The 15917-nt window shown below is 46.5% G+C and overlaps 1 protein-coding gene across 1 annotated transcript in view; it reads left to right on the top strand.

The window, feature by feature from the left end:
• Positions 1–10998: 10998 nt before the first annotated feature.
• Positions 10999–15917, top strand: part of Bbs5 (Bardet-Biedl syndrome 5) — a 20277-nt gene continuing 15358 nt past the window's right edge. The window contains exons 1-2 of the mRNA XM_032903436.1: positions 10999–11139; positions 12639–12721. Coding sequence (XP_032759327.1) covers positions 11081–11139; positions 12639–12721 — 142 coding nt within the window. The 5' untranslated portion in view covers positions 10999–11080. The remainder of the gene's footprint in view (positions 11140–12638; positions 12722–15917) is intronic.

Consider the following 15917-nt stretch of genomic DNA (forward strand, 5'->3'; position numbering starts at 1 on the left):
TGTGTGTGCACACGTGTGCATGAACTTTTTTAAAAGTAAATCTAACACATAATATTAATTCAAGATTGATCCCAACCTTCTGGAGTTTGCTCCACTGGGGTCAGGGAAGAAATTTTGTTTCTGTTTTTATTTTTGATTTTAACTCACAGTGACGGTTACATTGATCTTCCACTGGGATGAATATGTCCTCTGTAGCCCGACTGCTGAAGAGTGTCGGGCAGTCTCCAGGGACAAAAATGGGCTCTGGCTTCTCACTGACTGCCTCAGTACGGTCCCTCCCTGGCCTCTGCCCAAGCAGGTCCTTAGTAAGCCAAGTACTAGGGGAAGCTAGAAGTGCTACATCTCAACTCCTCTGACCCAACGCCCTGCACCCAGAGGTGCTGTTCTTAATGGATTCTGTGAAGGGAGTAACACAAAGAGCCAAAATGCCAGCATGAAGATGGGAGCCGCAGGTAAGCAGGAGACTTTGATGAGGATCAGCTGCTCTCTGGTGAGGCTGGAGGACACCGTTCCTGGTTCTGGGGTTAAAGGTGTATGTCATGACACCCTGCTGGCTTGAAATTCTTGTCCAGTCACAGACAGTGGGAACCAGCTGGCAGGTTCAGCTCTATGCTGGCCTCATTTGAGAGCCCCTTCTGATGATCCCCCATGATGCTACAGATGGTTGTGAGCCACCATGTGGTTTCTGGGAATTGAACTCAGGACCCCTGGAGGAGCAGTCAGTGCTCTTAACCACAGAGCCATCTCTCCAGCCTGTAACGCTTCTCTTAATCCTTCGCTCATACTATTATGCTCCTACAGAGGTGGCCCATATGACACGCGTGAGAAAGAGGTGCAGAAGCATGAGCAGGCAGGAAGAGTGTCCTGGGGACGCTGACTCCCTGCTCACTTCATTTCTTGGCCTCGGCCCGCACAGCCACAACTTGAATGGTTTTGCAAACCATCTTCTTCTCACCCATTAGAAATCATTTGGGCTTACATTCTTGCTGCTGCTGCTGCTGTTGCTGCTGCTACTGCTATTTTGAAACAGGGTCTCACTATGTAGCTCTGAATGACCTGGAACTCTGTAGAACAGGCTAGCCTCAAACTCACAGATATCCAACCTTCCTCTTCTTCCCATGTACTGGGATTAAAGATATGTGTCATGACACTCAGCTCACTTGAATTCTTGCCCAGTTCATAGTCAGTGGGAACCATTTGGCAGGTTCAACTTCACACGTTGGCCTCTCCTGGGAACCTCTTCTGATGTTCAGCCATGTTGCCATCCGATATATTATGATTCCTCCTCTCCCTTAATCCTTCACTCTCAGAAGACGGCTGATGCCCAGAGAGGCCTGCCTCCCTGCAGCCTTACTGATGTTGCTGTGGAAGGGATAGACCAGCCCATCATGAGTGACGGGAGATCACTAAGAGCATCATCTCAGCAGGCTGGTCCTCACCATTCCTGGAAACAGTCTCCACTTTACTGAGGATGATTCGACCCCATAGCGCAGCTCACGAGGCCCCAAGGACTCTGCCTGCCACATCTGCTCAACAGCGTCAGACGCCATCCAGAGCTTCCAATTGTTGGCTTTTCTCTGCACCACAGTGAAGCAGCTCGAGTCGCATCAGGCACCTCACAGCCACCCGCACTGAGTACTTCACATCCTCACGGTCACCAGGCTCAGGTCAGTGCTGTACCAGCCACTCAGGGTCCAGGTTCCAGCCACTGTCACTCGGCCACATCAACCACAGCTTACAGAGAGCTTTGGGGAGATGCAGCCATGACTCAAAGAAATGTTTTGATTATATTTATCTAATGTACATTTCATATTAATTGATATTTATATATCCCTGAAAACTCGTTGTTTTAAATGTAAAGTGCAAAGGGTGGTTTTGAAGGTGCCTCACCCACCCACCCAAGATGGGGTTTCTCTGGTCCTGGCTTTTCTGGACCCAGCTCTGAAGACCAGGCTGGCCTCCAACTCAGAGATCCTCCTGCCTCTGCCTCCTGAGCGTTGGGATTAAAGGTGTGCATCTCCCCTCCTGGCTGGTTTACAAGGGTGCTCAGAGTCATAAACCACCACTAACTGTCACTAATTTTATCCTATCTTTCATTACTCCATTCATGCCGACCCTGAAACCTACTCCTGCTCCCGGTAACCACCCATCCACCATCAGTGTCCAGATTTGCTTATTTGAGAATTAGAAATAAAATCAGAGAAGCCGGTTCCAGTGGCCAAGGACATGATTCCATCGACTCTGCTCTAACTGCAGTAGCTTCCGTGAAGAGGTTTGTGCTTCCAGGAAAGAGTTTCCACAGCAGTATAAACACGAGCTCAGCAGACCATGCACTCCCCACCCGGAATGTCTGAACTTGAGAAACAGTACAAGTCACTCTGTACAGAAGCGACCCCAATGAATCATCTTCTGAACTAATTACTTTTTAAGTGTGTTCTGCCAGATCGTGGAGTCTGTTTGGAGGCAAGAGACAAACCACAAACTCCTGCATCTACCTTAATTAATCATTAAATAAGCAGGCGGGTTCTCTATCCAGGTGCTCAAGGTAGACAGAGCTAATTACGCCTAGAGGAGAAACAGCGCCAACCAATGAATTTGCTCCCTGCCAGTCCTGCAAGATAAGTGCGATTGGGGTAAGACAGTGAGACTCAGGGGGTTTCAACTGTGCACCCAAGGGCAGCGGTAGCCCCTGAATGAGGCCGTGCTAAGCAGTGGTTAAAGGCACAGCCCAGGAGTCAGGCTCTCTGTGTCCAAAGCTTAATTTTGTGGGGAGGGGGCTCTACATTTGCTCAACCGGTAGACACTGGAACCGGTCCCACTTCTGTCTCCTGCAAGTTACACTGCTGTGAAATTTCTTCTGAGTTTTGTTTTATTATTGTACAATAATATAATATAAAACTGTATGTTATTGTGGGTGTAGCTGTGATGCCATGGCACGTGTGTGGAGCTCAGATGACAACACTGTGGAGAGGATTCCTCTTTCCAACTTTATGTGGATTCCAGGTTTCATCAGCGGCCAGAACCTACTTGGCTTATGAGTTACAGCCCCCAGGGCAGGAGCTGGAGGTAAGAACCTGGAGGAGGAGCCGAAGCAGAGACCATGGGAGAGGTTTACTCCCTTGCTTCACAAATTCCCTTTTGCCCAGGAATGACACTGACCACAGTGATCTGGACCCTGGTATATCCACTAGCAATTAAGAAAATGCCCTAGGGACACTGACAGACAGGCCAACCTGATGGAGGTAACTCTTTAACTGAGGGCTCCTCTTCCACATAACTCTAGTTTGTGTCAAGTTGACAAAAACAAACCACTAGATTCTTTGGGATCTCTCTCTCTCTCTCTCTCTCTCTCTCTCTCTCTCTCTCTCTCTCTCTCTCTCTGTGTGTGTGTGTGTGTGTGTGTGTATTAATGTATCTGGTCACATTCACCTCCCTCACCCTCACTTACTCCACTTCCATTCACTCTGAACCCTTTTCCTCCCCCTCCTACTGAGTTTAACTAGGTTTGTTTACATGGGTAGGGCTATGCGGTTACTTACCAGACAGTTGTCAGTGGCTACACCACTGGAGAAGAAAAGACTCCTCCTCTTCTAGCAGTCATTAACTGGGGGTGGGACCTTACGAGACCCTCCCAGTCGTGATGGAATGGTAACAGGTCCAGCCAGTCACTTCCGCTATGAGTCCATAGTACATCAGCCACGTCGTGTCTAGAAGACAGTGTTTCAATACACGCCATCCCCACTCTCACGTGCTTACCACTCCTTCTTCTGGGATGATCCCCGAGCCATGCAGGGGTGAGATAGATGCCTTAGAGTTGAACACTCAACATTTTGACCGGTTATGAGCCTCTGTGTTAACGAAAACTTGAAAGAATAGCACACTACCAGAGTGACACACTTTTGTTCCCTGAGACATGGATTCATGTACCCTAAGCTGGCCTCCAACTCACTACGTAGCCGAAATATGATTCTGAACTATGCACCTCCTACCTACAACTCCCAAGTGCTGCTGAGATTGCAGGGGTGTGCAGCACCATCCCCCATTTATATGGGACTGGGGGAGGGGGATCCAAGGCTTTATGCACATCACACAAGCTCTGAATCAACTAAGCTATGTCCCAGCCCTTTTCTGTCTGGCTTTAAACATACTCTTTTTGGTTTGGGATTTGTGGCTTTTTTGGGGGGGTTGGTTTTTTTTTTCAAGATAAGGTTTCTTGCTCTGAAGACCAGGGTGGCTTCCAACTTAGAGTTCCACCTGCCTCTGCCTTCTGAGTGCTGGGGTTAAAGGTGTGTGACGCCATCACCGGGCACATGCCTTTGAAGAAGAGGAGGAGAAAGAGGTGGAGGAAGAATGTCTGGCATGGAAAGAACACTGGTGGAGCTGCTTGGCACAGACACTAAGCCGTGTCCACTGTGCACCTTTTTCTAGCTCCTATGCGCAGGCTCGTGGATGTGTGCGTGTGTGCATGCGTGCCTGTCTGTCTGTCTGTCTGTGCCAAGCACACTCGGGAGCATCTCCTTCCTGCAGATGGGAGCTTCGGCCCATCCCTGCAGAGGCAAGAGTAAGGACTTGAAATTAGGCCAAGGAAGTGAGAAGCAGAACTAATGAGCAGGCAGGTGTTTTCCTGCTGTGTCTCCAAGCTCTAAGGCAATCGGGCTGATTGATGGCCGAGTGAGGAAGCCGCCATTCTTATCACTGCTCAGTCTGGGCTTGGTCAGCCATGCCTTTAAGAGTGCTAGTGGATTAGGTTTCACAGCCTGCCTAAGTTTGGGGGTTGGGGGTGGCAGTGCTCCAGGGGACAAAAGGAAAATTTGTTCCCTGAAACAGAAGGCAAAAAAAACTTGTAAATTTTCTTAGTATAAGATATTGTTGTATGATTTCCTGCCTGCCTCCCTGGACTTGCTTTAGAGAAGAACTGACAACCAGCGAATAAACAGGTCCCTCTGCCCATGCCCTCAGGGTTGCTGGATGGAGTCAGTCCCACCAACAGAAGCTTACTGGCGCCCCCAAAAACCACTTTGCAGCACCTACTACTGTGACCAAGTGCTTGGACTCTCCGTTGCTTCTCAAAAGGCCTAGACATCACCCTTCCTATCCCAGAGGCTCTGGGCACTGGAAACAATGGCTCCCAGTCTTTGCTCCCAGAGAGCCTAATGCCATTGGTCTACATAGCAAGTCCCCAAAACCAAAGACTCAGAAGTCTACATCATTCAGTTGACTTCCTACTTCGGAGCCTCCCGAGGCGGCTTGGCTCACCAGTACCTTGGTTTTCTCTCAACCTCTTCACAGTACAAGTGTCCTTGAGCTTTTTGGAGAGGCTTCTAGAAGGTGGTTTTCCACGGTGTTCAGGGTTTTATTGGCACAGATGCTATTACCGTTTATAAAATGGATTCTGTGGCCGTGCCAGCTGCGTTACAATCAGTAGATAACAAATCTTTAAGAAAACAACTACTTTTTCCCCTCTCTGCAGCCTCCTTAATTGTGAAACTGAACCTGGTTAATGTTCTGTGAGTAACTCTACCATCGTCGAATTGTTTTCGTGTTTTGGATCCACACGAGAAGATGATAGCAGTCAAACTCATTGTATTCATAATGCTGACGCTCAATGCTGTGAGGGGTTGTACCTTTATCAGCCCATTGAGCACTAAGACCCAATTTGAGTACACAAATCATGTCGTAAGGCAGACTACCCTTCGGAGTCTGCACTGTGAATGGGATGTTTTCAAAATACTGGGCATCATAGGAGTGCATCCGCTCTTGACATATGAATTGGAAATGTAAATTATTCTATAAAAATAATTAGGGATGGAATATAAATAATTACACCCCTCCATTTTTATTTATTTATTTATTTATTTATTTATTTATTTATTTATTTACAGAAAGTACACAGGAACAGTAATGAAGATTGGTTTAGGCTAAGGGCATTCTCTGCCTACCACAATGGTACCACAATGAATGACTGCTCTTAGTTTGGGGCCAATGGCTGCCCCAGGAATGCCTTTCACTTTGTCAGTGAAGGACAATATAGAAACACCTGCCCATTTTCTAAGAGGCAGTCGGCATAACACTGTACGTGTGACTTTAGGAATATAACCTGGCAGTGTGATAGGCTTTGGTGAGAGACCATATATCCAGAAAGAGAAGAGCAAACAGAAGAGGCACGGGGCATGTACTGTGAATGGTGGGCTTGGTGCATGGCTACTGGTGAAAGGCTAGATCATCTGGTCTGGCAATGGCAAGGATAAAGATAAATACGGAGAAGTCAGACTTTTAAAGGCTAAGAAACGGAGGTTACACGTGACTTTAATCCTAGCACTTGCAGGGCAGAGGCAGGAAGACCTCTGAGTTTGAGGCTAGCCTTATCTACGTAGTGAGCTCTAGACCAGCCAAGGCTTCTTGGAGAGACCATCTTAAAACAAACAAATAAGTAAATGCTAAGGAAGCACACCTGAGTTTGGGAGCCTGGGGAGTTTGACTACCTGGGCTTCCTAATGAGTTCTGTGTGGGTCTTATACTCAAAGAATGTAGTTCATAAATAATTAAAAAGCAGAAAAGCAAGCAAGCAAAGGGAAGAGACTTGGAAGTATGAGGAATACTATTAGACTCATCAGTTTGTTTCTAAGTCGACAGAGCTGCTGCCGTTGAGTTAAAGAAGAGGGGGGTTGAGGATTTGGCTCAGTGGAGGCGCTTGCCTAGGAAGCACAAGGCCCTGGGTTGGTCCCCAGCTCCGAAAAAAAAAAAAGAACAAAAAAAAAAAAAAAAAAAAGAGGTCTGATTCCTTTCTGCACAGGACAGCAATTACAGCCACTGTCAGATGGGTGTCTGCATCTGTAGAGAGGAAAGCATATGATGAGGAGTCCACAGCTGTCCTCCCTTCTCTACCTTACCCTTCCCTATCTTAGTTAGGGTTTTACTGTGTGAATAGATACTATGGCCAAGGCTGGCTTACAGGTTCAGACATTCAGTCCATTTTATCATCAAGGCAGGAACATGGCATCATCTAGACAGGCATGGAGCCTGCTGAGAGTTCTACATCTTCATCTGAAGGCCAATAAGAGAAGACTGGCTTCCAGGCAGCTAGGACATGGGTCTTAAAGCCCACACACACAGTGACACACTTCCTCCAACAAGGCCCCACCCACTCCAACAAGGTCACACTCTAATAGTGCCACTTCCTGGGCCAAGTATATTCAATCCACCACATTCGTTATCCCCAACAAACCTCTAGTTAACCACCCATCCTTAGACTAAATCTCAGTTCACACTGGCAAGGGCACATTTCTAACATGCTCTCCACACTCTTCTAAGCCATGTACAGCCAGTGCTGATAAGTTTAGTCGAATGTTAAGAACTTTTCTGTTTTATTCAGCAGCCATTCCTTTTTTTTTTTCTTTCTTTCTTCCTTCCTTCCCTCCTTCCTTTTTAAATATGAGTACACTGTCACTGACTTCAGACACACCAGAAGAGGGCATCAGATCCCATTACAGAAGGTTGTGAGCCACCATATGGTTTCTGGGAATTGAACTCAGGACCTCTGGAAGAGTGGTCAGTGTTCTTAACCACTGGGCCATTTCTTCAGCCCCTATTGTGTTTGAGTGCTTTGTCTGGATGTGTATCTATGTACCCCATGTGTGCTGGATGCTCTTGAGAGACCAGAAGAGTGTCAGATCCCCTAGAAGAATTACAAATGGTTGCAAGCTGCCATGAGGGTGTTGGGAACTGAACCCAGGTCCTCTGAGAAAGCATCCAGTGCTCTTAGCAACCCAGTCAGATGTCCAGCTGCAGCACATTCCTTTTTTAGTGAAATAAGAAGTCATTTGCCAGGTACCATGGTACTTGCCTTCAATCCCAGCACTCGGGAAGGTAGGGGAGGTGGATCTCTGTGAATTTCAAGAAGAACAAAATAAAAAATAAAAGTCACCATTCCTTAATCCTGCCCCCATGGTATGTGGGAACACCCACACACACAGAACCTCTTACATATAAACTATGATGTTTCATTTTATTTTGCCTAAACTTGAGTTACTACTTGGGTACTACTGTGTGTGGGGGCACTAGTGTGATGCTATATAAAAGCTGGGTCACTGAGCTGTACCGTTTGTGGGTAATCACCACAGAAGACTGCTCAGACATGGGTTTAAACCAATAGAAACCTTCATCAGATGGCCAGCAACTACACTGGCTGTTCAGGATCCTAGGCTAGCACAGAGTATTTTTCAGGATGAGCTTTTTTTTTTTTCTTTTTTCTTTTTTTCAGAGCTGGGGACCGAACCCAGAGCCTTGGGCTTGGTAGGCAAGCGCTCTACCACTGAGCTAAATCCCCACCCTTCAGGATGAGCTTTTAAGCACAAAATTCATGTTCTGGGTTGACATAGTTCAGTTAACAAGAACAGTTAGCCGGAAGCGGAACTACGGAAGCTAAAAAGTAAGGTTAGTACATTTAGAGACTTTCCCGTAACTATGTGGACTTTGATGGATTAGGCCTTTGTTGTAGTTTTGGCAGGCGGTGCTGTCTATGTGTCGAGTTTTCCAGCCCACTTGGCACTTCCATCATGGAGTCTGTTGTACTGAGGTCTAGGGCCCTGTTACAATACCTCCAGCCTCCTATATTTAAAAACAGTCTGCACTAAGGCATTGGGCAGGAATCCGTGATGTGCTCTTATTGTTTTCACATAGAAGTTAGTGAATATATTACAGCTAAGACTTCTGACGGTCTAAGCATGTTCCAGAGATCTGCTTGGCAACACATCACCTATGCACAACAACAAACTAACACGCACCTCGGCCTTGCTGAAGGCGTGGGTCAGGTGTGTAGCACAGCAGTAGAATGCTTGCCTACTGGTACCCTGGCTCAAAGCCAGCAAGAAGAATGTTTGTTCGTAGAGGGCACAAACCCTGCTCAGTGTTCCAAACACCAAACAAACAAAAGCCACAAAGGGAAACAAGGAAACACTTAGAAATAATGGGACTTTATTATCTGGATTGTGGTGGCGACAACACACGCTAGTACTCGAGTTCCAATTCACCGAGCTGTATACACTATTTTCAATATGCCATTTACGCTTCAATAAAACTAGAATAAATATAGTTCAATCAACATTGACTCACATGATTAAACAGAGTAAAAAAAGAATTGTTTTGAGATAGTCTTACTAGTCAGACTGCCTAGCCTAGCCAAGAACTCTTACTATGTAGACCAGGTAAGCTTCAAACTCACAAAGTATCTGTCTGCCTCTGCCTCCCAAGTGCTTTAATTCAAGATGTGTGCCATCACTTCCAGCCACATACATAACCTGTTGAATATATTCTCTAAAATATCTGTGAGAATGACATTGATGTGCGTTCTTGCAAAACTTTGGAAAATTGGCCTTACTGTATGTGTTTTGCTCGCATGGGATGTCTGTGTACCACATGCCTGGCGCCTGTGGAGGTCAGAAGAGGGAACCAGATCCCCTGGAACTGGGGTTACAGTTGTGAGCCACTGTGTTGGTGCTGGGAACCAAACCCAGTTCCCCTAGAAGAGCAGCTGATGCTCTTAACCCCTGAGCCCTGTAACTAGCCCATTACGCAACTTTTTCATGTCTAGCTTAGCAATGGGCAACTGCAGCCAGCATGGTGGCACGAGGCTATGAGTCTGGGACTTTGAAGGCAGAATCACAAGGACCATGAGGCCTGCCTACTCTCTCTCTCTCTCTCTCTCTCTCTCTCTCTCTCTCTCTCTCCCTCTCTCTCTCGGTGAGCATGGTGGTTCACACTCTAATCCTTGTACTCTTAGAATGCTGAGTGGGAAGATTAAAGTTAACAGGATTTGAATGAGAAAATAAACCCAAAAACCAAAATGCCATAGCGTATTAGACAAGTAGCCAGGTAGAGTGGGTCACATCTCTGATTCCAGCATTCTAGAGTTAAGGAGAGTTGACGTGAGTTCAAAGCCACTCTGCTCTGCATAGTAAGTGTCAGGCCAGTGTGGCCCACACGCGAAACCCTGTCTTGGAGAAAACAGCCAGCCAGTAGAGTGTTCTATCAGCTTACATACTCAGTTGTACATATTGTGCATCCATGACCCAATGGAGTTTAAAAGGCAAATGTTTTCATTATACTTGTGTAACCATGAAAGGCTCCTGAGTATGCCCAGGAGACCCCAGACCGCTCTTTGTGAAGCAGTAACTTATTTAGGGTTTTACTTGTTTATTGATAATTGTCACGTCCTAAAAGAGAACACTTTGACTTGTTTAAAAAGTGTTTATAAAGTAGGCAAGATGCATGCTTGTAATCTCACTACTAGGGAAACTGAAGTTGTTCCATCTCCTCTGGACCACAAAGTGATGCGATGTCAAAAGAAAAAAAAGAAAGAAAGAAGACAATGGGGGAGGGGGGGGCGGGGAAGGAGGAGGAGGAGGAAAAGAGAGATGGGGGTGCGGGGGGAGAAAGAGATGCATGCTTATGTACTAGGGAAACTGAAATTGTGCCATTCTGAGACCCATCTGGACCACAAAGTGAGACCATGTGGGGGTTGTGGGGGGTGTATTTATCCCGTTCTTACTTTGTGCTGCGCATTGTTCAAAGCGGTGAACTTTAAGGATGAGGTGTCCGTGTTTTGTTTGCTCACAACAGAGGGACCCCAGCGCTGACTTGTGAAACAGGACGTAAGGGCTGGCAGTGTATGAATCTGGGCAAGCAATGGTCCAAACCAAGTGGAGTAGGACCTCAACAGATTCTGAGCCTCGGTCTGGAATGTAGTCAGAGACCCAGGCCACCAGGGTATGCGAGGTAGGCAAGGCCAGAGCCGCATCAAACCAGGAATGTAATCTGGTGAACAGTAGGAAAGCTAAAATGGCTAAAGTTCTGTGCAGAGACCAGAGAGGTGGTTCAGAAGTGAAGCACCTTCCCAGCCACCCGCCTCAAAATGACCTAATGACGCAAACGGGCTGGGAAAAAGAGAGCGCAGTACCTGGTGGAAGCTTGGGCCTCGGCGCCCGCCGTAGATGTCGTGACAAAGCCGATGCGTTGCCTTGGTGTCCATAAGACGCCACAGGACGGCCACTGTGGATTTTAACGGCGAGCTCCCTCGGTCACCATGTCTGTGCTGGACGTGTTGTGGGAGGACCGCGACGTGCGCTTCGACGTGTCCTCGCAGTGAGTCTCTGGACGCGCTGGGACCCCGCAGCTACGATCCCCTGCGGTCCTCGGCCTTGCCCTGGCTAGCAGCCTATGCAGCGCGCGCCCATCAAGGCTGCACTCTCCGCGTCCAGCAGTGAAGGAGACATAGGGCTGGGATTCGGAAAACAGGGTTCTAGAACAAAATCCAGAATAGCATTGCACGTTAAGGGCCTCTGTACGTTTGGCGTGTCTGGAAAATGAGGGCGGTGGGAGTGAGAATTCTCCAAAACTCCCGACCACGCAAAGCTTGGTTTTTCATTTGGTTTTCTTCTAAATCTTTGAGAGCTTGTTAAAAAGAAGCCTTGTTTGTGGGGGAATATGCTTAAAAGAGAAGATGGCTAAAAACCTTCCTGCCCAGAATTCAGGGAGGGGGGCTCTGAGATCGTGATGGAAAAAAATGGAAGCTGAAGTTCTTGGATCAATAACTACATGGCGCCTTAGCTGCTTCCTAATGGTGTTTTATTGTAAACAGTGTCTCCTTAAATGGAAAAAATGAAATATTGGTACATTTCTCAGCCTTTGTAGTAACTGGATGATGCCTAATATAGTATTCATTCCTTTAGAACGTTGAGAGATGGGATATTTGTGAAATTACAAAGTAACTCATTACTTTATGGCTTTTCCTATAGTTCCGGGGGTGAGGGGTGGGTCTTAATCCAGATGAATCCAGTTTTCATGAACATTTTCAGTTTACAAACAGCTGTCTCAAAATTAACACACACAAAAAAAAAAAAATAAGAAGGGATATCTCACACCCTTCCTCATTCTAGTGCCGGAAATTCACATGAGCAGCTGTGTAAATATAAATGACCAAAAGGGCCTGTGGAGAGAGCCCACGGAGAGTGCTTTCTGTGTGCATCATGCATGCATGGAGGTCAGAGTTAACTTGCAGAAGTCCATTCTCTCCTCTGACTGTGGGTCCCAGGGAAGACACTCAGGTCATTAAACTTGGTGGCAGCTACCTTTACTTGCTGAACCCCTCACTACCCTCCTGAGGATACTTCTCATTCAACCCTTCTTAAAACCGTCCCTTCCATAGCTGCCCGATGTCTTTCCTCTACTTAGAAACCTCTGAGGGCTGTCTACTACTGCCCACAGATTAAGGCCTAAAGCAATCATTCTGGAGCTCCAGGTTTTTGGTAACTTTTCCCAACTATACTTCTCTCACTATTCAGTGCCCTCTCTTCAGAGCCACTTCTCTTCCCTTTCTCATTCCTGTCTGTCAGTCATGTGCTCTTTGCTCCTTTTCTATTTAGTTATCTTAAGACTACACTTCCAGTCCTAGCTGACTCCCAAGTGGCCCTGGTCAGTTCAGGCCCCACTGACTTCCAGGGTCTAGAAGCTATTCTCAAGTATATGAGCAGTCAAGGCTGTATACTTACACTGCTGGCTGTCCTGTGCCTATGTCTCCTCTCTAAGTAGATTGGCAGCAGATGGAGTCGAAGTTGTAAACCTCACATTTGTGCTTATTTCAGACAGATGAAAACAAGACCTGGGGAAGTCCTTATTGATTGTTTAGATTCGATTGAAGACACAAAAGGGAATAATGGAGACAGAGGTGAGTCCATTTGAGTTTTATATTCTGCTTTTAATTTATAAATGTTGGTTCATATTAGTTGAAGAGAAAAGGCCTTGTATGTAAATGTAATTGTGAAGAGATGAAAATTAAGCCCACAGATTTCTCACAAATAAAAGAAAGGGTCAGGTATTAAACTTACAGACAGGGTCAGAAGTGAGTCTTTTTTTTAAAGGATTTATTTAATGTATGTCACTATCTTCAAACACACCAGAAGAGGGCATCAGATCCCTTTACAAATGACTGTGAGAAACATGTGGTTGCTGGGAATCGAACTCAGGACTTCTGGAAGAGCAGTCAATGCTCTTAACCACCGAGCCATCTCTCCAGCCCCAGAAATGAGTTTTAATCCATGATATGAGATCTCCTGGTATAATGATTAGAGCTCCAGGAGCCCTGTTTGCAAGGATCATAGAGTCGTTCCTACCTTTGGATATGCCTTCCGCTGAGATAATACAGCGTAGTGAACATTAAATACTCATAGGTGTGCATCTGTAGCCTTATCTCACCGTAATCCAGAAGTACTGCACAGTCCCCTCAGCTTGGCCCCTAGAGGTTGGCATGTGGAAAGGGAAAACTCAGTGCTCCACCGAGAAGTCCATTTGTCTTCAGTGAAGTACCAGAAAGTCATATAGGATTTTTTTTTTTATACTGCCACAGAGAAACAGCTGCAGCTGACTCTAGCGTCCTTCCTAAGTCAAATTTGCCTGAAGCTAAAACCTAGAGCCGGTGTCTATGGAGCCGGGAGTCAGTGTGCAATCTACAGGGCTTGAAAACATTGTTCTCCTCTCTGTTCTTCAGAGGTGGGGGGAGCTTGGTGTGTCCTAAAAGTGTGGGAACTTAGATAGGAAGGAGGGAGGGTGGATGAGGAACCCACCTCACTCAGATAAGGGGATTAGTGTGTCCTGGGGAAGAATCTGTAAAGTTATGGCAGAACTGGCTTAATGCAGCTTTTGAGCGGTGGCTGCTTGCTCTCTAGGACTGTTTTCTGAACTGCCCTACTAAGCCCCTATTTTCTGTGAGGAAACTGTCTTTACTGCTAGCCACAGGCAGATGCTGTCAGTGTCCGGGGCAGATCCTTAGAGGCATGCTGACAGTTCTCGATGATCCTGGTGGTCAGTTAGGCCAAGGGGAGGGCGAATGTGAAAACCTAACAGCGAACAAAAAGGTCCCGTTTTGTACTTTGTAGGAGAGAATAATAATTTTGTTGTCATGATGGCTAAATCTTAGCGAAAAGTGAGTCACCCTGAGGAAGTCAAGAAAAACTTTAGTTGTTTATACAGTGATTGACAAGATGGCTTTCGTGACAGTCCATCCTCCATAACAAATAGAGACCGTGGGTAATTAAACAGTTTTCACTGAGTGCTGAATCCTGTATCAGTCCTTTGGACTATAGGAGTGTTCTAGTTAGATTTAGTTGACAGCTTGGCACCACCTAGAGTTGTCTAAAAGGAGGGATCTCAACTGAAGAATTGCCTAAATAGGATTAGCCTGTGGGCGGTCCTGCGGGGTCTGTCTGTTAACTGATGTAGGAGGGCCCAGTCCACTGTGAGCAGCACCATCCCTAGGCTCTGCGGGAAAGCTAGCTGTGAGCCTGTGAATTAGGAAGCCAGTGTTGCTCCATGGTTTCTCCTCCAGGACCCAGCCTTGAGTTCCTTCCCTGTCTTCCCTCAGTGATGGGTTTTGACCCGAAAATACAGAGCAAATAAACCCTTTCCTCCCAGATTGTCCTGGGTTAGAGCAGGTCACAGCAACAGAGGTTAAACTCTCTGAGGCTGGGGATGTAGCTCAGTGGTAGAGTGCTTGCCTAGCATGCACAAAGCCCTGGCTCAGGCCTCAGTACTGCAGGAATCCTCAGCACTGGAAAGTGGCGATCAGAAGATCAAGGTTGAAGCCATCCAGGGTTTGAGTGGTTTGGTTTTGTTTTGTTTTTCACAACAAAGGTTTGGGGAAGCCTGGCTACAAATAATCCCGTCACAGTTCCTAAATCCTCTACAGAGCTCAGGAAGCTTTAACTGAAGGCTTACAGGAATGTGCAGTGTCTGGTTTATCTGGGGGTAGAGAGGAGACGGGGAGTTGCCTTCAGACCCTCCACGTCTGCTCCTTTCAAGCAGTTTCCAAGTGGCCAAGTTAAGGCCATGTCCCATTCAGGACCCCCTGTTTTAAAGCTGAGAGTGTCCCAGAAGATTAGCACATTTAATCCACTTCTACGTACTCTGCCACGAGACTGTCAGATTAGCGTGGGCCCTGACTCTATGAGCAGTGGAGTGGGGGTGAGGAGATTCTGTGCTGGGGAGATTAGAAGACACAAGGATAGAGAGAGGAGTGAGGGCCTGGACGAAGGGCACAGAGCTGCAGGGAAGGAGAAAAGAGGCAGCATGCGATCCTATAACGTGTAGGAGGTAAACAGTGGGCGGAAAGTGGTGACCAGAGCAGACCCTTCTCACCCATACGCTTTCTGAATATGCGAATAGAAATGCGTTAAAGACAAAACATTACCTAAGTGAAATGATACAAGGCAACCAGTGCACCTTTGATTTTAAGTAGTAAGGATCAGTTTGTAAAACATTAAGATACTAGTCCAGGCTTGAAAGTATGCACGTCTAGTCCCAGCTCCTTGGGTGCTGAGATAGGAGCATCGGTGGGGTAGCCTATATGGTAAAGTGTTACTATCTAAGAAGGATGGCTTTAAGGAACCTAGCATAATAAAGTTTCAATCTGAAAGAGCAGGGTAGGAAGAGAGGAAAGGAGAAGGGAGGGCTGGGGCTGTAGCTCTCTGCTAGAGCTCTTGTCTGTCAAGTGCCCTGTCTGGATTCAACCATCAGCATTCCCCACTTCATAGAAGAAAGGAAAAAATATAACCACTCATCATTTTATTAAAATGTTCTAGTTAAAATATAGTTATATTGGACTGGAGAGATGGCTCAGCAGTTAAGAGCACTGACTGCTCTTCCAGAGGTCCTGAGTTCAATTCCCAGCAACCACATGGTGACTCACAACCATCTGTAAAGAGATCCGATGCCCTCTTCTGGTGTGTCTGAAGATAGCAATGGTGTACTTATATAAATTTAAAAATAAATTTAAAAAAACATATACAGTTATATATTTTCCCTTCCCTGTCCTTCCTCCAACCCTTCCAATGTTTCCTCCCTTGATCTTAACAGTTTTTAAAAGTATT

Source organism: Rattus rattus, chromosome 5 (assembly GCF_011064425.1).
Source record: "Rattus rattus isolate New Zealand chromosome 5, Rrattus_CSIRO_v1, whole genome shotgun sequence".
In the NCBI taxonomy this organism is placed as follows: domain Eukaryota; kingdom Metazoa; phylum Chordata; class Mammalia; order Rodentia; family Muridae; genus Rattus; species Rattus rattus.